The sequence below is a fragment of the Littorina saxatilis genome, linkage group LG2 (genome assembly GCF_037325665.1).
Source record: "Littorina saxatilis isolate snail1 linkage group LG2, US_GU_Lsax_2.0, whole genome shotgun sequence".
NCBI lineage: Eukaryota > Metazoa > Mollusca > Gastropoda > Littorinimorpha > Littorinidae > Littorina > Littorina saxatilis.
The window spans coordinates 45567561-45592097 of record NC_090246.1 but is presented as its reverse complement, the minus strand read 5'-3'; the positions used below and the strand labels follow the sequence as shown (position 1 = coordinate 45592097).

The following is a 24537-nucleotide window of genomic DNA, read 5'->3' as shown; positions in this document are numbered from 1 at the left end:
CAGTACCAAATTTGGCAAGATGGTGTATGATGACAAGGCCCCAAAAAACATACATAGCATCTTGACCTTGCTTCAAGGTCAAGGTCGCAGGGGCCATAAATGTTGTCTAAAAAACAGCTATTTTTCACAATTTCCCCATTTTCTCTGAAGTTTTTGAGATTGAATACCTCACCTATATATGATATATAGGGCAAAGTAAGCCCCATCTTTTGATACCAGTTTGGTTTACCTTGCTTCAAGGTCAAGGTCACAGGAGCTCTTCAAAGTTGGATTGTATACATATTTTGAAGTGACCTTGACCCTGAACTATGGAAGATAACTGTTTCAAACTTAAAAATTATGTGGGGCACATGTTATGCTTTCATCATGAGACACATTTGGTCACATATGATCAAGGTCAAGGTCACTTTGACCCTTATGAAATGTGACCAAAATAAGGTAGTGAACCACTAAAAGTGACTATATCTCATGGTAGAAAGGGCCAATAAGCACCATTGTACTTCCTATGTCTTGAATTAACAGCTTTGTGTTGCATGACCTTGGATGACCTTGGGTCAAGGTCACATGTATTTTGGTAGGAAAAATGTGTAAAGCAGTTCTTAGTGTATGATGTCATTGCTAGGTTTAGTTATTTGAGGTCAAGCATGTGAGTCGTATGGGCTTTGCCCTTCTTGTTTCATTTTTTTGATAAATGTCTTTGATGACGTCATATCCGGCTTTTTGTGAAAGTTGAGGCGGCACTGTCACGCCCTCATTTTTCAACCAAATTGGTTCAAATTTTGGTCAAGTAATCTTCGACGAAGCCCGGGGTTCGGTATTGCATTTCAGCTTGGTGGCTTAAAAATTAATTAATGACTTTGGTCATTACAAATCTGAAAATTGTAAAAAAAAATAAAAATTTATAAAACGATCCAAATTTACGTTTATCTTATTCTCCATCATTTGCTGATTCCAAAAACATATAAATATGTTATATTCGGATTAAAAACAAGCTCTGAAAATTAAATATATAAAAATTATTATCAAAATTAAATTGTCGAAATCAATTTAAAAACACTTTCATCTTATTCCTTGTCGGTTCCTGATTCCAAAAACATATAGATATGATATGTTTGGATTAAAAACACGCTCAGAAAGTTAAAACAAAGAGAGGTACAGAAAAGCGTGCTATCCTTCTTAGCGCAACTACTACCCCGCTCTTCTTGTCAATTTCACTGCCTTTGCCATGAGCGGTGGCCTGACGATGCTACGAGTAAAATGGCATTGCGTTCAGTTTCATTCTGTGAGTTCGACAGCTACTTGACTAAATATTGTATTTTCGCCTTACGCGACTTGTTTTTTCTAATGTTGCTAAGGAAGCTGTAAACGAGATGATTTATGAAAGATGGAAAGACTGAAGGAGCCATCAGCATTTCAAAGAAATACGTTCATTAGCATCATTTCTTCATTCTGTCATCTAACTTCCTGTTAATAACTGGTTTACGTTAAATTGGATCTGATGGGGAGGGTTGGCGAGATGGGTGTTGGGGGCCATATTGAAAAATAAAGTTAATTGAAAGGCACTATCTTGGCAAGGAATGATCATATAAAAAAAAACGAGGAAATGATTGTGTTTAGTAGCTTCACTGCCTGAATTTGTTGTAATCATTTATCACGGATTGATCAATTTGTCTTCAGTTTATTTGAAAAAAAGAAGTTGTAATATTGTTGTGTTAATGCATATTCTTTTGTTGAATTTCCCAAAGCCATTTGAATGATCTTTCTGTGAATGCTTAGATCGTAGGGATTTAGGTCATGCCTCATTAAACGAAAAACCCCACAACAACAACCCCAAAACACGGTGAAATTATAAGACCAAGAAAAGGGACAGGAAGTTCCTTTAATGAAACAGCCTATGCCACCACCACCTTCCAATACGCGAAAATACAGGAAGTCACTCGCTATCAGCAGCACGACACCAGCAGGAGAAGCATAAGTCTAATTAAACACGATGCTATTGATTGCGCTGGCCATGCGGGGATGACAATTCCTTCTCGTGAATAGTGTCCGTTCTGTGACTTGCGCGGTCTTCCTTTCTGTCTGGCTGTCCAGCTCTCATTCCCCTACTGTCTCCCGTCCGCTGCCTCATTTCCGCTCCCTAACAAGGACAGATGATTGGCCTCTTGTTGGTGGGGAAAACGAAGGGGTGCAAAGTTGGAGCGTCCGTCTCTCTCTCATCTTCAATGAGAAATGCAAGAGTGGGTAAGAGAAAGTAGGATGGTGGTCAGTTGTACTGTCTGGCCACAGATCCCTCATGTGTAGGGATGCTGGACGAAAGTTGGGCTTTTTGCGCATTTTTAAGGGCGGGTAGTAGATGCATTGTTTGATGTTTGTGGGTCTTATGTCCAGACACACAGAGAGACACGCAGACATTTACTAAGAGAGATATGTTTGATAGTTGATGTCAGTCATCAACTCAAAGGGATGATTGTCAAGGATTGAGGCAGAGGCAGAAGTGGTTTAATTTGTATTTTTAAGAAACCGACAAGTTACAGTGGGAACAGACATATTTTCTTATTCTAATTATCTTCCAGGATGTCATAAAATGTGATGAAGATCGCAATGGACTTGAACCAATATCAGTATCATCGTTTCTTCATTATAACACCTCCATGTTTACCCGCAGAGACTAGACTGATGCCCGCGCAGATCTACAGCAGGCGCTGGGCAAACTCAGCTTACGTTCCATTTAATTTTCTGAGTGGCCGGCGTAATGCAGTATTTCCCGGCAAACGATCGATTGATGTTTTGCGCGAGTGTTTGATTTCCTGTCATAGCCCGCAGATTGAACGGGGGCTTTAGATCGTATAGCAAAACACTTTTGTGAGAGGCTGGCAGATTTTCAGTCCCACGCTTTGCAGCTGCTGCGAATGGCATGGTCGCTTTGTTTGGCGCCTTACAAGTGGAATGGTTTCACCAACTACCTTATGTAAGGTCCTCACAGTTTTGCCGAAGAAGGAAGCGCCCATGAATCGACCACAAAGGGAGCTCCGTGTTAAACGCGTAGGTACCAAAGTACGGATATTCTCTTTCCGTCGGTCTATCTGTCTGGCCTCATGGTCGTCAACTTGCACTTCCTCTTTAAGCATGTCGTTACTTTTGAACTGCAAGACATTGTCAGTGAAATCTGGTATGCATTACATATCTACAGAAGGGAAAGCTGCAAGAACTAAACTTAGATGCGTCCAAGTTCAAGGTCACAGGAAGCATTTTCTTTTGTCGTTTCTTTTCTTTCTGTCTATTGTTAAACTGAACGGTTATGTGTAGATACTAAAGTGTGCATATTTTATTTGTTTTAATGTTTTTAGTTTTGTCAGGATAGTGTAGAAGCAATCATGCAGGGGCGGATGTGAAGGACATTGTGTCTTGTCTGAAAGGACCTAAAATAGCAATTTATTGGACACATTGTGTGAGGTGTCCATGAGCAGTCTCAACTTCAAAGCACACATATAGAGAAACAGGATGGGGTTAATTGCACATGTTGTCTTCGTTTAACATGGTCTCAAAACATGTTTGGTGTTTTATCATTCTGAAGTGGCCTAAGAAGCATACGCCTTTTTCTCGTTCGTAAAGAAAGAAGCGTGTTATGTTTGCGTTGTGTTTTATCATAATTATCCAAAATGGCCTAAAAAAAATGCACAGAGTTGATGAGATTACGCTGTGAACATCGGTGCCTTAGAGTGTACATATTGCAGTGTCATCTCTACCACACCTGCATGCACGCACACAAAACGATTGTTACTGTTTGAATTTTGCTTTTCAATTTCTTTTGTCGTGGTCGGGCCTAAGGAGACTGTCCGTTATAATTCGCAGATTTCTATGCGCGATCTGTGCACATTAGCAGAATTCGTTATCGATGAGGGCAGTCTGGAAAATATTGCTTTGAACAAAAAATGGGAAGGGAAATTGGCCCCCGTGCCTGAAATGTGAAAGGAGGGGGAAAGAAAGATAAATGTGTGTGTGTGTGTGTGTGTGTGTGTGTGTGTGTGTGTGTGTGTGTGTGTGTGTGTGTGTGTGTGTGTGTGTGTGTGTGTGTGTGTGTCAGAAAAGAAAGTTCTGCTGTTAAATCACATTTATTCGGACGTTTTTACTTTTGGAGAAGAAGCGGTATTTAAAAAAAAAAATCAACAGAAAACAGTTTCTGTTGATTTGCACCAGTTTTGTTCAGCAAGCAATACTTTTCTATGTTTCCTCACGAGCAGAAGGACAGGAGCGGCAATAGCAAAAAAGGCAAGTTGTGTTAGTGTGTACACTCGTCAGGCCTGAGAACACTTGAGAGGTTCACTGCGAATCGGTCCCTCCCCGCTCCTCTATCGATTTCTGCCCTAATCTTTTTCACCAGAAGCACAGGGGATGAAAAAAGACGGGGTTTGGGCTGCGCTGATGTGGTTATGGTTCCTCAGTGTTGACAAATTTCCGCGTCTGTTATGAGCCAGGGCTGTGTTTAGAAAAACTTCATTGATTCGTTGAAAATGCAGAACGATAGATTGGAGGGAAACGTTTCTATTCAGGAGGTGAAAAAGGCTACTCAAACGTGAGAAGCGATGAAAGTGTTTAAAAAGGAGGAAAAGTCCATCCATCCAGGGGATTTAAATTTATTAGTGGAAAAAGCATCAGAATAAAGCCATTCCGATTTGATTTTGTTATCATTTCAGAGCACAACTTTTGTTTTTATTCCTGACGAGCTCCCATAAAGATAAATGAATAAATAAATAAATAATCATCGTGGTTGAGCCATCATGCACCTACGCCTTATGGACGTACTTTGTTTTGTTTTGTCTTTCTCTGGCAGCTGTTTGCCATCACGCGTGCACCGGCTGAAGAGATGATGGATTGATGTGCGTGTGTCGTGCACTGAGGGTATTAAGAGCGATTTCTGGTATTACACAGCAGCCCAGATTAATTCCCGCTGCTTAGATCGCACGGTGATGTATTGCACGTGTTTTAGGGCCGCACGCTCCGGCTGTGGGAGGTCCGTAACAAGGACAGCGCTGTGCTGGGATAGTGTTGGGGGTGCTAGACTTGACCTGATGGCGGCAGTCTCGCTGAATGCAGGGTGAGAATCACGACGTACGGTATTGAATGGTGGCCCATCTGGGTGTGCTGACGTCGTGCTGTCGGCGCCGTCAGTGTGCACAGCCTGTGGCGGATCGAAGCTGAAGCAGCCAGTGAGGCTCTCCTACGAGTCACGCTTTTCAGTTCCCTTTGCCAGTCCAGAACGGGCCGGCCAGTTTTCTGCCCTCTCTTTGCGTGCCGGTGACAGCTGTGCCGTGGAAATGTGTGGACTGAACGATGAACTGAGCGGCTAGTTCACCCTATCTTGATAGCTGAGGTGTAGGACAGTAGATACAGTTTTTGTGCGTGTGTCTAGATACTGCGATCATGTGAAGCAAAAACGCCTGCTCAAGTTTCTCTAGTTTTAGTCTAGCTCAACACTTCTGATACCACCGACTTTGCAAAAGTGGTCTGCAGGCGAATCTTTCACTGGATTGACTGAGGAGTTCTGTGTGATAGGTACTATGAGAGTGTCTTTCTACTTCACCTCGTGAGTTGGATGTTAGGCCGGAAAACAAAAAGCTTGAGAGATGGGAGGGGACAGAGAAAATCGGTCAAGGGTTTGTAATTGTTGATTTTTGTGAGTGCATGTGCCGATCGACTGCAGGAGCAACAGGTAGGTGAGACGGAACGATTCTCCTTTGGAAATTATCGAAGAGGAAAAACGTGTCCGTCGTTGAGGTTTTAATGTCTGATGGTATTGAAACCCTGGCAGGAGAAAATCGATCGCGTTTGATTTCTTCCTCGCCACGTTTATGCGACAGAATTGCGTGAGCTGGGCTGTGAAAGGTGATCCAAAGTATCGACCCATTGGACACAGGTCGGTCAACAAACTCCACGGAACTCAGGAGGCCTTCACGCCACGAGCATTCTCCGCTTCACGTCTCGCTTACCTCGCCGCGATCGAACCGTACAGCACAAATCGAGCGCAATGCCCCAGTCGATGGGAGGTAGGAGTTGGGAGGGAGAGAAAGTTGAGGAGGGTTTTTGGCTGGCTGATTGGGTGGCCAGCGAGCAGTGGACGACAGTGTTCTTCACGTCCTAAACACCGCCCACTTCATTGGCACTTCTATCGTCTGCTACAGGGGCCTCGTTAGACTTTGCTAAAGCAGACCCGTGAAAAAAGAGCCTGTCAGCTGAGCCAAATCAGCCCAAGGAAGAAAGGGTCTGTTATCTGAGCCAAATCAGCCCAGGGAAGAAAGGGTCTGTTATCTGAGCCAAATCAGCCCAGGGAAGAAAGGGTCTGTCAGATGAGCCAAATCTGCCCAGGGCACAAAATCTCTGTTATCAGGGCCAAATCAGCCCAGGGAACAAAAGGTCTGTCAGATGAGCCAAATCAGCCCAGGGAAGAAAGGGTCTGTCAGATGAGCCAAATCAGCCCAGGGAAGAAAGGGTCTGTCAGATGAGCCAAATCAGCCCAGGGAAGAAAGGGTATGTCAGCTGAGCCAAATCAGCCCTGACAAGAAAGGGTCTGTTATCTGAGCCAAATCAGCCACGGGGAGAAAAGGTCTGTCAGATGAGCCAAATCTGCCCAGGGCACAAAAGGTCTGTTATCTGGGCCAAATCAGCCCAGGGAAGAAAGGGTCTGTTATCTGAGCCAAATCAGCCCAGGGAAGAAAAGGTCTGTCAGCTGAGCCAAATCAGCCCAGGGAAGAAAAGGTCTGTCAGATGAGCCAAATCAGCCACGGGAAGAAAGGGTCTGTCAGATAAGCCAATTCTGCTCAGGGCACAAAAGGTCTGTTATCTGAGCCAAATCAGCCCAGGGAAGAAAGGGTCTGTCAGATGAGTCAAATCAACCACGGGAAGAAAAGGTCTGTCAGATGAGCCAAATCAGCCCAGACAAGAAAGGGTCTGTTATCTGAGCCAAATCAGCCACGGGAAGAAAAGGTCTGTCAGATGAGCCAAATCAGCCCAAGGAAGAAAGGGTCTGTTATCTGAGCCAATTCAGCCCAGGGAAGAAAGGGTCTGTTATTTGAGCCAAATCAGACCCCGGATGAAAGGGTCTGCTAGCTGAATCAAATCAGCCCAGGTAAGAATTGGCCTCTTCCAGCTTTGTCACATTAGAGGGACAGAGTTGTCACGTCCCCTGTCATACAGTAAGCTCTAATTTTGAGTGATAACACTCAGTCAACGCGTTCGTACCAGCAGCCAATCAACTGCTTGAAAGTACCCGAAGTACATGTAGTAGTCAATACAGGTCCAAAGGATAAACCGTCATGACAATTCTGATGATGAAAAGGGACTTCGATAATTTTCTCCGACTTCGGACTCTTCTGATAATGATGATTAGAGACGCCGATAATGTTGTCTTCACTGTATGAATCAGTGCCACCACGAGGGCACCCGGGAGAGACGTCTGAGGGGCACGCACAGCAGGAGCAAGAGAGAAAGGAAGAAGTAAACAAGTTGGAGATGAAAAGCCATGAAAGCAAACACAGATTGTCGACTGGCTGTTGATCTGATTTTCTGTCTCATAAACTAAATTTCTTGGACACAGGATTCAAACAGGCGTGTGAGTCAATGTCCGAGAAACCGTTAAAGAAAGAAAAGACCAGGCGAGTCCCGTGGCTCGCTGGAGGATCGGAAGTAATTCTTCCAGACAAGAAAGGGAGGAACGGCGAGACTGTAAGAGATCTAGAACTTGGATAGTCTCAGACGAAGAGACTTAAATTGAAGAGGCTAACAGAGCCAGTGAATCAGAATGGAAAGTTCAGGCGAGCTTTCTATTTTATTTTGATCTTGCACTTGATCAGAGTTGGTTTGGGGAGTCAGCAGAACTCGGAGACGACACTCGAAGGTTCAGTAGGATTTTCAGGAAACCGTCTTGAACTTTGTGAAAAAGAATGTCAAAGAATTTGAAGACACTGTAGAATTTGTTAAAAATAAAAAATAAAGGGGGGGGGGGGGGTTGAGGGGGATTGAAATGGGTAGGATTGGGTGTTTGGGTGCTCAGTTGATTTTATTGTCATGGTTGGTCGATTCCTTTCTTGTAGTGGGAAGGAGGGGGGGTACGTGTGTGTATGGGAGGGGTGGGGGGGGGGGGGCGGGAGTGGGGGTGGTGGGGGACTATTGAATTTACCAGTTATATCAGACCATGATTCACTTTCAACCGTCGAAACAGTGACTTAAAATGAATGATATTTTACATTTTTTACATCAAAAAGTTAATTCGGTATCTTACCTAACAGTTCATACACATTTCGTTGAAATCCGCCGCGAAGTCAGGTTGATCTAGCGTGTAAAAGAGAGCGACCACAATCCTGAAAAACGGCCCAAAATCCAGGGTTTTTATGGTGTTTTTGCTGGGTAGCCGCAGTTGATATGCAATAAATCTAAAACTACAAATAGCAGCCTCTACAAAATTCACAGAACGATGACAAAGACCCTAATGTAGATAAGTTCCAGTACTTAGAGCAAACAGAACCAGTAAATGGACGTTGTAACGGTTTTCCGTTAAAAATGTGTAAACGTTTGTAACGTCCCAGAAACAAATGTGACATGCAATCAACTTTGTATACTTTGCAAAGAATGGTGTCATTACATGTGTGCCAAGTTTCAGAAACATTCTTTCACAGGCTCAAAAGTTATGATCGTTTGAAAAGAAGTGAAAAATACTGTCCCTGGTGTCTTTCGTGCAACATTTTTTAAGGACACTTTCTATAATTTTGTTTCCCGTTCTCCGATAGGATGCGTATAGCCTTCACAGATGATGCGAACAACTTGCTCAGTAGCAGTTGCAGAAAAGAACTGTTCGCGTGTTTTTAACACAGTTGTGCTGTATAAGAAAGAAGTAAAGAAGACAAAGAATCAACAAGTCGCGTAAGGCGAAAATACAATATTTAGTCAAGTAGCTGTCGAACTCACAGAATGAAACTGAACGCAACGCAACGCAGCAAGACCGTATACATCGTCACTCCACCGCCCGTGGCAAAGGCAGTGCACGTGGAATTGACAAGAAGAGCGGGGTATTCGTTGCGCTGAGAAGGATAGCACGCTTTTCTGTACCTCTCTTCGTTTTAACTTTCTGAGCGTGTTTTTAATCCAAACATATCATATCTATATATTTTTGGAATCAGGAACCGACAAGGAATAAGATGAAAGTGTTTTTAAATTGATTTCGAAAAAAAAAATTTGATAATAATTTTTATATATTTAATTTTCAGAGCTTGTTTTTAATCCGAATATAACATATTTATATGTTTTTGGAATCAGCAAATGATGGAGAATAAGATAAACGTAAATTTGGATCGTTTTATAAATTTTTATTTTTTTTTTACAATTTTCAGATTTTTAATGACCAAAGTCATTAATTAATTTTTAAGCCACCAAGCTGAAATGCAATACCGAACCCCGGGCTTCGTCGAAGATTACTTGACCAAAATTTCAACCAATTTGGTTGAAAAATGAGGGCGTGACAGTGCCGCCTCAACTTTCACGAAAAGCCGGATATGACGTCATCAAAGACAGTTATCAAAAAAATGAAAAAAACGTTCGGGGATTTCATACCCAGGAACTCTCATGTCAAATTTCATAAAGATCGGTCCAGTAGTTTAGTCTGAATCGCTCTACACACACACACACACACACACACACACACACACACACACACACACACACACACACACACACGCACATACACCATACCCTCGTTTCGATTCCCCCTCGATGTTAAAATATTTAGTCAAAACTTGACTAAATATAAAAAGACAGAAGAATGCAGACATGACGTCATATAATTTAAAAAATATGACGTCAGATGGACGCAACACTGGGTTTTTCTCATCGTCGTCTTGATAAAGGCGAGACACAATCTGGCATTTACTGTGACGAATCAGACAGTTGACATGCTACGAAATTGAACTGTGGAGATGGACATCGCCAGGTTTTAAGAGTCTGAAAGAGCATTGCCTCGAGGTCATAACGGCCTACTATACAGAGAACCGTTAGAGGTCCGTTATGACACAGAGAGAACGCCTTTTTGGTTGTACCTTAATTCGTAAATCGTGAACATCAAACTACGGGAACAGTCACACAAACTCAAAAAGTCGCGTAAGGCGAAAATACAATATTTAGTCAAGTAGCTGTCGAACTCACAGAATGAAACTGAACGCAACGCAACGCAGCAAGACCGTATACTCGTAGCATCGTCACTCCACCGCCCGTGGCAAAGGCAGTGCCCGTGGAATTGACAAGAAGAGCGGGGTATTCGTTGCGCTAAGAAGGATAGCACGCTTTTCTGTACCTCTCTTCGTTTTAACTTTCTGAGCGTGTTTTTAATCCAAACATATCATATCTATATATTTTTGGAATCAGGAACCGACAAGGAATAAGATGAAAGTGTTTTTAAATTGATTTCGAAAAAAAAATTTTGATAATAATTTTTATATATTTAATTTTCAGAGCTTGTTTTTAATCCGAATATAACATATTTATATGTTTTTGGAATCAGCAAATGATGGAGAATAAGATAAACGTAAATTTGGATCGTTTTATAAATTTTTTTTTTTTTTTTTTTTCAATTTTCAGATTTTTAATGACCAAAGTCATTAATTAATTTTTAAGCCACCAAGCTGAAATGCAATACCGAACCCCGGGCTTCGTCGAAGAGTACTTGACCAAAATTTCAACCAATTTGGTTGAAAAATGAGGGCGTGACAGTGCCGCCTCAACTTTCACGAAAAGCCGGATATGACGTCATCAAAGACATTTATCAAAAAAATGAAAAAAACGTTCGGGGATTTCATACCCAGGAACTCTCATGTCAAATTTCATAAAGATCGGTCCAGTAGTTTAATCGCTCTACACACACACACACACGCACGCACACACACACGCACATACACCACGACCCTCGTTTCGATTCCCCCTCGATGTTAAAATATTTAGTCAAAACTTGACTAAATATAAAAAGTATAATTATTTGAAGCTCTTCGGATTATTTTTCTATCATGCACACGGACAAACACACGTCACGTAGTCACAGACAGACAGATCGAGCCCATGCAAGAATGTTTCTGAAACTTGGCACACATGTAATGGCACCATTTCTTGCAAAGTTTACAAAGTTGCGTGCATGTCACATTTGTTTCTAAGTCGTCACGAACGTTTGCAAATTTTTTACGGAAAACCGTTACAACGTTCATTCTCGGATTCTGTTTGCACTAAGTACTAGCGCGAATACAGATGAAGGTCTTTGTCATCGTTCTGTGAAATTTGGAGACGCTGCTATTTGTAGTTTTAGATTTATTGCATATCAACTGCGGCTACACAGCAAAAAACACCACAAAATCCCCAGATTTTTGGCTGTTTTTCAGGATTGTGGTCACTCTCTTTTACACGCGAGATCAGCCTGACTGCGCGACGGATTTGAACGAAATGTGTATGAACTGTTAGGTAAGACACCAAATAAACTATTGGATGTAAAAAATGTCAAATATCATTCATTTTAAGCCACCGTTTCGACGGTTGAAAGTGAATCATGCTGTCAAAAAACGCCATTTTTGAGGGTAGGCGTGGTCTAGGGCCTGTGACGTCATACCCAAATATTGCTCAGATACAAGAAACACATTTTTAAGCAGAAGGAAGACTGGTCTTCAATTAGACATATATTTCTGACCAAAAAGCTGTTGTTTAACATCTGGGCTATTCCACTGAAAAAATATCCTTAACTTTTTGTGCTCAGTGTATATCAGAATATATATCTCTCTCTCTCTCTCTCTCTCTCTCTCTCTCTCTCTCTCTCTCTCTCTCTCTCTCTATATATATATATATATATATATGAGACAGTGACAAAAGGTCAGGTCTACTGTCCCGAATAACACACGATTGCTGACATTTCACCATTGCCAAAAGAATAAACAAATAAGAAATAGATAGAAAATGAATGTGAAAAGTGACTTAAATTGTTGATCAGTATATTCTAAAACCACTAACAAATAATCTACTTACACATAGCTGTTTGGCAAATGTATGTTGCACTAGATGATTACCCGCTTCGCCGGGTACCGGCTTCGCCGGGAAGAAGTAGAGCCGAATACCAGGCTGCGCCTGGGACCCAAGCCGGCGCAGGAAGGAAAGGAGATAAACGCGCAAAACACTGGAGACCTTCTAAAAATAGTAACGTGCAGTGACCTAAAAATAGTAACGTAGTAACGGGAATATGGATTGACGCCACACGGAGGAAGGGAGATAATCGCGGCTGAAAACACTGGAGAAGATAAGGAAGAGTTACTGGTAGTGGATCCCGACAAAAACAAAAACATTTTTAAAAAATCGGTTCAGCGCGCACAGCGCTGCGCGCTGAGAGCACGTGTTGAAATATCTCATCGATGAGGTTGTGTCCGGGGTGTAGCTGAATACGGTGTCCAAATTTGAAAAAGATCCACCGAGAACTTTGGCCGTGCATCGCGAACAGACAGACAGACAGACAGACAGACAGACACTAGTCGTATATATATATATATAGATGGGACACACTGACATGAAAGTGGAAGATTTTTTTCCCTCTAGAGAAACTACATATCAAGTTACACTTTTTGTGCTCTTCCATTCCAGTTGACAATCAATTGTTAACGCATGTTATTAAAAAAAAATAGAACGAAAACAGATTATATGGAATGAAAAATGTACTGGTGATGTCATTTGGGACATACTGACATGAAAACGTCACCTTTTGTCATTGTCTCATATATAAATATATCTATATATATATTCCTGGTGTGAGGCCATGGTCACTTGCCTTGACTGAAAGGCGGCGTTTCCAATGTGCGCAACTCTTCCAGAACCAGTACAATTCCCAGACAGACCTATTTCTAAACATCGTCAGTTTCCACGGTCAAGAATGTTTCTTCTACCACCACACTGCTGAGCAATATGTACAGGACCCCAGCCCAGCCCTTTTCTGATTTTCTGAGGGTCAGATATTACGATACTTATGACTGATAATAAATCTGTCTGATACTTTGTACCATACAGAAAAATAAGGGATATAAGCATAGCTAGAAAGCTAGAGAGGTCGACAAATATATAGGTAAACTGTGTGAGTGTAGGTATCGACAAATATGTAGACATGGTACTAACCGTGTTGGTTCAAGTTTCCTGTCAGTTCTCTAGATGTACATAATTAAAGACGGACAGACGGCGGGCACGCAGACAGACACAGATAGACAGACAGATGATGAGATAAATAGATCACATAACTGTGTCACCCAATACATCGATTGTAAGTTAGGTGACATAACTGACCGTGTTGGTTGAAGTTTCCAGCCGATTCACTCGGTCAAAACCAAAGAATATTATGTTTGATGAGAACCCTGTGCGGAGTATCCCCAGTGCCCTACAAGTGTGTGCCAGACTGTGTGCAGTAGATGATAGACGGTGGGAGGAGCTTGGGGCGAGCTGAGCATCCTAGGCTGACATAGTGTGCGTGGTGGCTAGCGGCCAGCCAGACAAGTCTTGATGACAGTCATCTTGTGACTGGCATCGCCATTACTTCACCTCGCCGCACACGCGATCTGTTCGCTCTCTCTGAGCTTTCCTCACACTGGGCGAGACAATGGGGCCTTCGGGGTTACATGGCTGTAACGAGCACATCATGCTGCCTATGACTGTCGGTCATCAACACATGCTGGGATAACTAATTGCTCACTGATTGCTTACCTGCTTTGAAGGCGACAGTTAGGTTGGTAATATTTGCAGGGTAACTTCAGTGTTTTATGCCCTGATGACAACGGATTTTGGCTCAGTTATGAAAGATGCATGCTGAAGCAAACTTTCGTTTACAGTAACATAGCCACAGAACGTGGTGTTTAGACGAAGAAGATATCCGGTGCCTCTTGTCTTCCTGTGGATTATATAACCCGTTGACAAGCAGTCTCTGAAAAAGGAAATAAAACATTGCGGCGCAACGCGACTGTGTAACTGCGCTGTGGGGCCTTTCCAAATGTCATGTTGTCGTGAATCTGAGGCCGTGCCCTAGGGAACGGAAGTGTAAGGGCATTGTGACTTGAAAGCACTCTGCATGGGTGTGGGGCAGCAGCGGATGGTGGGGACCTTGTGTGCCTTCATTAGGTCGCCGTGCTAATTGGCTGCAAGAGAAGACGCCAGTTGGATGCAAGGATTCACGCTTACTCCCCGGGTCCCTCTGGAGTGCCGAAACTTCGTGTGCCAATGGTGAGTCTGGGAGCGAGAAGAACGCGGGATTATTCCTTTTGAGGGAGAGGAAGTGTTTTCTTTCAGTTGGGCAGCCTATGCATTTTCTTAGGGTTTACACATTTGTTTTAGTTCTTTTCCTGATTTTTGGGTTTATTTCTGTGTTTATGTTTTTGGTGTGATTATTGAGTTTTCTGATGTCTTTCCTTCTGAGAAAAATATATGTGGGGTTTCTCCCTTTACTTTTCTGTTATGTGTAGGTCTGTGTGTTTTAATCTTTTCTGGTTTTACGGTCACATGGTAGTTTTTCGTCTTGCGCGAGTACTGGCTTTCTGGCTTCTGTTATAGTCAGTGGACGTACATTTGTTTACTAGCGTTCTTATTATCCCTCTCCTGGTGAAAATAACCAGTAAATGAACATATCAAATAACCAAAGGGAAGTAATCGCTCTTTATGCATACGACATGTGTAATAGAGTAAGCGAGAGTTGTACGGAACCTTTTCTCCTGGCACCTGAGAGAATAACAAGCATTGAAATGAACAAGCGACTTTCATCCTCTAAATTTCACTTTTTGAGGATGAAAGTCGCTTGTTCATTTCAATGCTTGTTATTCTCTGCAAAAAACACACAAAAAAACACACATACACAAAACAAAATAAAACAACAACAAACAAAAACAACCCCAACAACAGCAACAAGAAACAAACAAAAAACAACCCCCCCCCCCCCCCCACACACACACACACACACACATAGGTGGTTTTACAGTCATTTGGGGTCGGCTGTGTATCAAAATGCCATCTTGCTCAAAACACAGGCATTTGGGGTCTCTTTTGTTTTACGTGTTAGAAAGTTTCTTAAAACTTCAATGAGCGTTAAATGCCATTTTAAAGTGTGAAAACTCATTTCAGGAGGTTATTACATAAAATGCAACCTCCAGCGTGATTCTTAGAAAAACAGGCATTTGGGGACGATGTTTGCTGTACAGCAGTGAAATGGGGACGTATGTGTACACAAAGTGCAGAGCTACAATTACGTTATCGGTGCTATGAATGTTTTAGGTGTTAGAAAGTTTGTTAAAACTTCAATGAGCGTTAAATGCCATTCTAAAGTGTCAAAACTCATTTCAGGAGGTTATTACATAAAATGCAACCTCCAGCGTGATTTTTTTAGAAACAAACAGGTATTTGGGGACGATGTTTGCTGTACAGCAGTGAAATGGGGACGTCCAAAAGTGCAGAGCTCCCGCAGAGCTATATGAATGGTTTCATCACATACATGGCGCGAGGCGACATATGTTGTGAAAAATTTTACAAATCACGTTTTTGCGCCCGATATTTTCTTGTCATCTCCAAAGTCAAGGGACAAACACGAAATTCCTTGACTTTTGGGGTAGCGCGACTCTGTTAATTTTAAGAATTTAAAAAAAAAAATTCATTACTAGGATGTCCCATCGTTGGGAAATTCCGGTCGCTTCCTCCGAGTGGAAAGCTAGCAGTGACAGAGTCGCACTACCCCAAGTCAAGGGATCTATTAGTCCTATTTCGCCGTTATCCCAATTCGCCCCCATCCCATTTTGGCGACATTTCTCAGGCCAAGTGTCATTTTACCACCATATCATGTACTATTAGCTCCACATCCCATTTTGGCGCAATCCCGTTTCGCCGTTAGCCCATTTCGCCCCCATCCCATTTTTGCGACATTTTACAGGCCAAGTGTCATTTTACCACCATGTCATGTACCATTAGCTCCACGTCCCATTTTGGCGCAATCCCGTTTGGCCGTTATCCCATTTTGCCCCCATCCCATTTTTGCGACATTTCATAGGCCATGTGTCATTTTAATGCCATTCTAAAGTGTCAAAACTCATTTCAGGAGGTTATTACATAAAATGCAACCTCCAGCGTGATTTTTTAGAAACAAACAGGTATTTGGGGACGATGTTTGCTGTACAGCAGTGAAATGGAGACGTCCAAAAGTGCAGAGCTCCCGCAGAGCTATATGAATGGTTTCATCACATACATGGCGCGAGGCGACATATGTTGTGAAAAATTTTACAAATCACGTTTTTGCGCCCGATATTTTCTTGTCATCTCCAAAGTCAAGGGACAAACACGAAATTCCTTGACTTTTGGGGTAGCGCGACTCTGTTAATTTTAAGAATTAAAAAAAAAAAAATTCATTACTAGGATGTCCCATCGTTGGGAAATTCCGGTCGCTTCCTCCGAGTGGAAAGCTAGCAGTGACAGAGTCGCACTACCCCAAGTCAAGGGATCTATTAGTCCTGTTTCGCCGTTATCCCAATTCGCCCCCATCCCATTTTGGCGACATTTCTCAGGCCAAGTGTCATTTTACCACCATATCATGTACCATTAGCTCCACATCCCATTTTGGCGCAATCCCGTTTCGCCGTTAGCCCATTTCGCCCCCATCCCACTTTTGCGACATTTTACAGGCCAAGTGTCATTTTACCACCATGTCATGTACCATTAGCTCCACGTCCCATTTTGGCGCAATCCCGTTTGGCCGTTATCCTATTTTGCCCCCATCCCATTTTTGCGACATTTCATAGGCCATGTGTCATTTTACATGCCATTCTAAAGTGTCAAAACTCATTTCAGGAGGTTATTACATAAAATGCAACCTCCAGCGTGATTTTTTAGAAACAAACAGGTATTTGGGGACGATGTTTGCTGTACAGCAGTGAAATGGGGACGTCCAAAAGTGCAGAGCTCCCGCAGAGCTATATGAATGGTTTCATCACATACATGGCGCGAGGCGACATATGTTGTGAAAAATTTTACAAATCACGTTTTTGCGCCCGATATTTTCTTGTCATCTCCAAAGTCAAGGGACAAACACGAAATTCCTTGACTTTTGGGGTAGCGCGACTCTGTTAATTTTAAGAATTAAAAAAAAAAAAATTCATTACTAGGATGTCCCATCGTTGGGAAATTCCGGTCGCTTCCTCCGAGTGGAAAGCTAGCAGTGACAGAGTCGCACTACCCCAAGTCAAGGGATCTATTAGTCCTGTTTCGCCGTTATCCCAATTCGCCCCCATCCCATTTTGGCGACATTTCTCAGGCCAAGTGTCATTTTACCACCATATCATGTACCATTAGCTCCACATCCCATTTTGGCGCAATCCCGTTTCGCCGTTAGCCCATTTCGCCCCCATCCCATTTTTGCGACATTTTTCAGGCCAAGTGTCATTTTACCACCATGTCATGTACCATTAGCTCCACGTCCCATTTTGGCGCAATCCCGTTTGGCCGTTATCCCATTTTGCCCCCATCCCATTTTTGCGACATTGCATAGGCCATGTGTCATTTTACCACCGTGTCAAACCACTAGCGCCACATTCCATTTTGTCGCCATGCCGTTTTGCCGTCATCCCATTTTGCCGCCATCTCTATTTCGCGACATTTTGGATTGTGGCAAAAATGGAATTTGGCGTAAACGGAATGTCTTCCTAGTTGAATAACGCAGTATAGTAGTATAGTGAGGCTTGGCAAGAAGAATAAATAAAAAATGTGATGGCGGCCAAATGGGATGGTGTCAAAATGGGATGACGCGCTATTGTTATGACACGGTAGTAAAATGACGCTTGGCTTGTGAAATGTCGCGACAATGGGATGGGGGATAAATGGAATACGGTGAAACGGCATGGCGGCCAAATGGGATATGGTGTCAAAATGGGATGTCGCGCTTTTGTTATGACATGTTAGTAAAATGCCCTGTCACGTAGTCTCAATCCAAATTGGAAATCCATAGCATCATCATTATAATCATCCTCATCTCATTAATCATTCAGAATTATAAATTTTATAAAATGACGCTTGGCTTGTGAAATGTCGCGAAAATGGGATGGGGCAAAAAATGGGACGGCGGCAAAAATGGGATTGCACCAAAATGGGATGTGGATCAGCCACTAGATTGCCAATTTTAAAGTCTTAGGTATGACCCGGTGTGACGTTTTTATCTTTCGCCGTGTTGATATTTCGATTTTCGGCCTCGTTGATCTAGTATAAACTCTACACCGAACCAAAAAAACACCCTTCGATAGTACTGATGAGCGACCTTGTGTACCTTACATTCATGGGGCCACATTTGTCCAACCAATTATTTTATTTAACTTAGAAATTTGATTCATCCTAAAATGTTTCCCTTCTTACTCAAGGGACGTAACCACTCGGTACATGTTTTCGAAGAATTCGATTTTGGGAGTGAAATCTATTTAATTTCACAACCAATTTTCTTCACATGCAAGAAACTGACATGCTTTTCGTCCATAAATAATTTCCCTTCTTAATTTTACCAGGAAACAACATTTAAGTCTCGAGTAAATATCGAGGGGGAAATATGTACACAGGCGAAAGATGAAATCGTGACACCGGCCGAGGTTCGAACCCACGACCTCCCGATCACGGGGCGGACGCCTTACCACTAGGCTAACCGTGCCGGTTTACCCTTGAGTGACAGACGGACAGACAAAAGAATATACAGACAGACCGTAATTAACACAAACACACACACTCAGCAGAGCAAAGCGGTATGACACACACACTCAGCAGAGCAAGGCAGTATAGCACAAACACTGAGTCTGATTTATGAGAATGAGAATGAGGGAGAGAGAATTGTATTGAATTGAATTGAATTAAATTGAATTGAATTGATCTTTATCTTATTAACACTAACAGAATAAGAAATGCTAAAATGCTCTTTTTTTTATCCCGCAGACAGTCAAAATTCTAATCAAAAACAAGGAAAGAGATAGAAATAAAAGGAACAGTTATGACAGCTTTACAGACAGACAGACAGACAGAAAGAGAGACAAAAAAGAAACAAACAGACAGACAGACAAAGAGAGAGAGAGAGCCAGAGAAAGAGAGAGACAGAGAAACAGAGACATAGAGAGAAAGATAAACAGACACACAGACACCGACAGGAAAGTTGTGTGAAGAGCAGCTCAGCTGCTCTGCAGAATTTGTCTTACATTTTGGAAAGTTTTCTGACGATTTGGACGTGAAAACAAGACTGAACCCATGCAATAATTTTTTCAAAACTGCTCCGAAACTATCCCAAAATCAAGTAATTAAATGACATGTTGTTACTGTACGATAACTAAGTCTTTCAATCAATCAATCAATATGAGGCTTATATCGCGCGTATTCCGTGGGTACAGTTCTAAGCGCAGGGATTTATTTATTTTTTATTTTATTTTTATTTTATGCAATTTATATCGCGCACATATTCAAGGCGCAGGGATTTATTTATGCCGTGTGAGATGGAATTTTTTTACACAATACATCACGCATTCACATCGGCCAGCAGATTGCAGCCATTTCGGCGCATATCCTACTTTTCACGGCCTATTATTCCAAGTCACACGGGTATTTTGGTGGACATTTTTATATATGCCTATACAATTTTGCCAGGAAAGACCCTTTTGTCAATCGTAGGATCTTTAACGTGCACACCCCAATGTAGTGTACACGAAGGGACCTCGGTTTTTCGTCTCATCCGAAAGACTAGCACTTGAACCCACCACCTAGGTTAGGAAAGGGGGGAGAAAATTGCTAACGCCCTGACCCAGGGTCGAACTCGCAACCTCTCGCTTCCGAGCGCAAGTGCGTTACCACTCGGCCACCCACCCTAACCCTAACTAAGTCTTTCCGATTTATTGTCATTCTAACTTGTTTTATCACACTCGGAAAATATCACACGCAAAATACTATCAATCAATCAATCAATCAATATGAGGCTTATATCGCGCGTATTCCGTGGGTACAGTTCTAAGCGCAGGGATTTATTTATCATTTTTTTTAATCTTTTTCATTTTTTATTTTATGCATGCAATTTATATCGCGCACATATTCAAGGAGCAGGGATTTATTTATTCCGTGTGAGATGGATTTGTTTTTTTACACAATACATCACGCATTCACATCGGCCAGCAGATCGCAGCCATTTCGGCGCATATCCTACTTTTCACGGCCTATTATTCCAAGTCACACGGGTATTTTAGTGGACATTTTAATATATGCCTATACAATTTTGCCAGGAAAGACCCTTTTGTCAATCGTGGGATCTTTAACGTGCACACCCCAATGTAGTGTACACGATACTAGCGAAATTATTTTTTTTTGTTTTGTTCTATAAATGTGACATGCTTTAGGCTGTTATATACTACATTATAACCGAGATGATGTTTTTAGATCCACAGATTTAGGTCGAAAATATGATAGTTTTTCTGAGATGGTGCAGAAAACGTTAACCCTCATATAAATTAAATGTATTCCATGGTGGAATCCTGCTTGCACAATCTAATCTATTCAATCTAACCTAATCATAGGCACAATCAATAGAATCAAAATCACTCACTTTTATTTTCTTGCCTTTCTGCTATTCCTCCCGTCTGAGAAAGATCACCAAAGTCATCAAAATCAGGTATTTACCACTGTATGCAACAAGTCTCACAAACTCGAATTATCTCTCTTGCAAACTGACAGATTTAACACCCGCACCATATGATGTCTGACCGGACAATTGCTAATTTGTAAAAAAAAAGGGGGTCCTTTACGTCCTCACAGGAAATTTTCCTTTTAGGGACATGAGTTGATGATACGCTAAAAGAAGAAAAGGAGGGAAAGAAAAGGGCAAGACCAAGCAATCCCGACCGTGATAGGACCCCGGCCCCGCTCTCCATGAATAAGGGAGGGGGGTGGGGCAATGAGAAATATACTCGGGGATAATTTTTCCTTTATATGCGTTGACTTCCTAGGGGAAGGACCATTAAAAACATGGATTTTTAATTCAATTTTAGTTTCGTTAAGAAAAAGATAAAACTCAGGACCACCTGTTAGAAGGTTTAAAAGTGACAACATTGTGAGAAAAATATAAAGAACATGCGCAAAACGTAATACTGATCTTCTATAGGGTAGTAACATTTGGATACATCATTTCATTGACGCACGCATGAGTTGCTATGCGGCATTTGTTAATTTTAAATAGGATAAAAAAGATCTATCTGCGTTGTCCGTCGACCTCCCCGCCACTACAATAGTCGCAGGGGAGGCGACGTCACATTAGCAGTATTAACTGAGAGAGGAAACAGCTATCCTCTCGTTTATATAATCATGTTTTTATGTTTATTGTGTAATCCGAAAACAGGAGTTTAAAACCATCAGGAAGAAAAAAAAACAAAAAAAAACACGCACACGCCCGCGAGGTGGGGCAATGCCCTTCCCTCCCTGCGAGCTGTGTGTCCCCTTTGTTTAAGTTAATACCGTTGACAAATGACGATCATATATTTATGCTGGATTTATTTTATTTTGCCCCCCATTTAGGGAGTCCAGAATTACAAGGGACTTACAGTGATTTTTTAATTGTGAGAATTTCCTCAGACGACAGATCTCTGCTCCCCGCGAGAGCGCTGAGGGCCATGAGATAGGTGTCTGGTTTAGGGACGGACACTTTATTTTTTGTCACAAAACAGTAGGTATCCGTTAATAAGTTGATGAGAGCCTCGGGGCTCTGCTTCTGCCTAGCAGTCACCATAGAGGTGAGGCAGAGCTCCAGGTAGCCTCTCAGGTCTTTTTCTTCTGGTTTTTGGGTTGTTATGAACACAAAGTCTCTGTGACTATCGACTTTTTTGAGGACTTTTGCTAATTTGCGAAACGAACTAACTTTATGTATGCCACGACCTCTCAAAGGGGTGAGAACCGTGTCAGTGTATTAACCAATCATATGAACACCTTAATTGTCCGGCACGTGCGCTCTCAAAATCCACTGACCAATAGCCGACGAGAACGACATCACTGCAGGACGGTCAAGTCATGCAATCCAATTGGGCGGTGTTTATGATGCTCCCCGTGTCGACCACTGTTGCGTCTCCAAATGTTCAGTGTCAATTGTATTGGATGATTCTCAACGCCCAATACCAAACGCTTATAACTTTTATCAACGCAACTTTTAACTTGTACAGCCCCACTCCCGTCATCCTCCCAGCCCCACCCCCACACACCCAGCTTTTTCTTAGCGTACAACCACCTCATGTCCCAAATAGAATCTTATTCTGGGGACACAAATAGAAATTTACATACATTCAAGTCGTGGTCAAAACAACGTTTATGCTTGCGGCCATTGTCACCTAGGCGAGACCATGAAATCTTGGCGAAAAATGTTTAATATCTTTATTGTACAAAATAAAACAAACTAACAAAAACCGATTTTATCTCACAGAATATTATCAAGCTGTTCTCGCAACAACAACAACAACAACAACAACAACAACAACAACAACAACAACAACAACAACAACAACAACAACACCACTTCAGGGAGTTATTCCATGAAAAATGCATGGATGTATAATTTCTATTCGATTTTGTTTTCGCTGTGTACAAAAGGAAACAAACAAACTGACAATAACCGATTTTATCTTACAGAATATGATCATGCTGTTCTGGCAACAATAACAAAAACACTTAACAGAGTTATTCCATAAAATCGCATGGATGTATTATATATTTTCTATTCGGAAAAAACCACCCGAATGTTATGCTTAAAGTATTCCCATACACGTTTTAGGATTGGACATGAAACGGTTACCGAAGGTGCTTTTCCTCAGGCCCGTACAGACACTTCGGCATGCTTGAATTCTTTGACATTCAACAAGGCTTGAGTCGGTTTCGTGTAATCCCTTTGCCTAATCAGTCAAATTATACAAGTCATAAAAAATGTTCCCGGCAGATATCAAACCATACGTGCAGAAGTATCATCTGTTTCTCACGCGGGCTTAAAGCTTAATTATGATCAAAGCACTCTCTGAATGGTAACATGAAAGCACAGCTGTTTAATATTTTCCCACACACACACACGCACACGTGCGCACGAGAAAACATAAGACTTTCATAAGTAATGTGATTAATCAACATGAAATAAACTTTTTTGTTGGCTTCTAGCGTGAAAAAGCGCGTGGGTGGCACGAACATTTTCATAATAATAAACATCACCTTTATCACAGACTTATATCCCATTTCGTGACACCTACCACTACTCCACTACATCAAAGGATGTCTGTTGAGATAATCGAATGGTTCAAAACTTTCAAACCTGCGCGCATATTATAAGCCGACTAACACATAATAGTCAAGGACATCATAAAATGGTTCTCGGTGAAAACTTCACCGAGGGCCATTTTACGACGTCCTTGACTAGATAGTGTTTATGGCCAAACCAAGCACAACCCGAGTGTGTCAAGTATACTCATGTGCATTGCTTCTTGGACAATGTAAAGAACACCGAAAGTACTTCAATGCCGTTCTCGAGTTACGTTGACTTTTACAAAGGTTGCAGCTGACACGGCTTACGTAATCCGGTTTCCTGGTCATGTGTGTGAAAAATGTGTCCATTAAAAGCATAATCTTTAATTCATATATTATTTCAAAAAAGATGTTAAAACTAAGAACCACCTTTTGTTAAAAACTTTAAGAGTGAAACGTTATGTGAAAAATAGAGAAACTGTGGCCTATTATGTGTTTTCGCCGGTAGGTGTCAATTGGCAGGCCAGGCACTTAATCACGCTTGACTCCCCTCCGCTCAAGCGGCAATCGTTTAGCAAGCCCCGGTGTCTGCTTCAAGAAAGCCCTTCACACCCAGATAAAGTGAGGGAACATCGAATAGTGACATTTTTCGATGTGATTTTTCGATTTCATAAACAACAATTTTGAAAAATAATATAAAAGAGATAAATATTTTGCAAATACCGTATCTGGGTGGTCTAAATCAGGCTACCATAACTGTCTCGTTGTATGCCTTTTTTTTCTTCCAAGTATATACAACTATTGCAACAACAATAAAGAGTTAACAGGCAAGTGATATTTAATTTAGAAATGGAATACGCTTTAATTTAAAACAAAAGCACAACGAACAAGATGTTTTAATCTATTTCGCTCCAAGTCAAAATTTAAGCAAAACATCTAAATAGTTTTAAATGCGCATTTAGTCCGCTGTCGCACGGAGGAATGTAGGATTACCAAAACCGGCAAAATCAAAACTGGGCAAAACTTGATTTAAAAGAACGCCCCCCCCCCCCCCCCCCCCTGTAGAATTTGCACTGCTAGATGCGTTGGCGGCATCCCATCCTGCCTCTCCCAACTTGCCGTATCCCAGTCTGCCTTACCCAATTTGCCGCATCCCGGCCTGCTGCTTTGTGTGTGTTAGTGCGTGTGTATTTGTGTTTGTGAGGCAGGGAAAGAGAGAGAGAGAGAGAGAGAGAGAGAGAGAGA

General features: G+C 41.9%; 1 protein-coding gene across 5 annotated transcripts in view; it reads left to right on the top strand.

The window, feature by feature from the left end:
• Nucleotides 1–24537, top strand: part of LOC138955418 (cAMP-dependent protein kinase regulatory subunit) — a 192903-nt gene that overhangs the window by 64215 nt on the left and 104151 nt on the right. Inside the window, exon 1 of one of the 5 annotated variants that reach the window (XM_070327043.1) lies at nucleotides 2887–3042. The exons of 3 other annotated variants lie outside the window; for them this stretch is intronic. In XM_070327043.1, the coding sequence (XP_070183144.1) occupies nucleotides 2947–3042 (96 nt within the window). In that variant the 5' untranslated portion in view covers nucleotides 2887–2946. Of the gene's footprint in view, nucleotides 1–2886; nucleotides 3043–13490; nucleotides 14266–24537 lie in introns of those variants that run through there. One more of the 5 variants, XM_070327056.1, reaches the window with a different exon arrangement.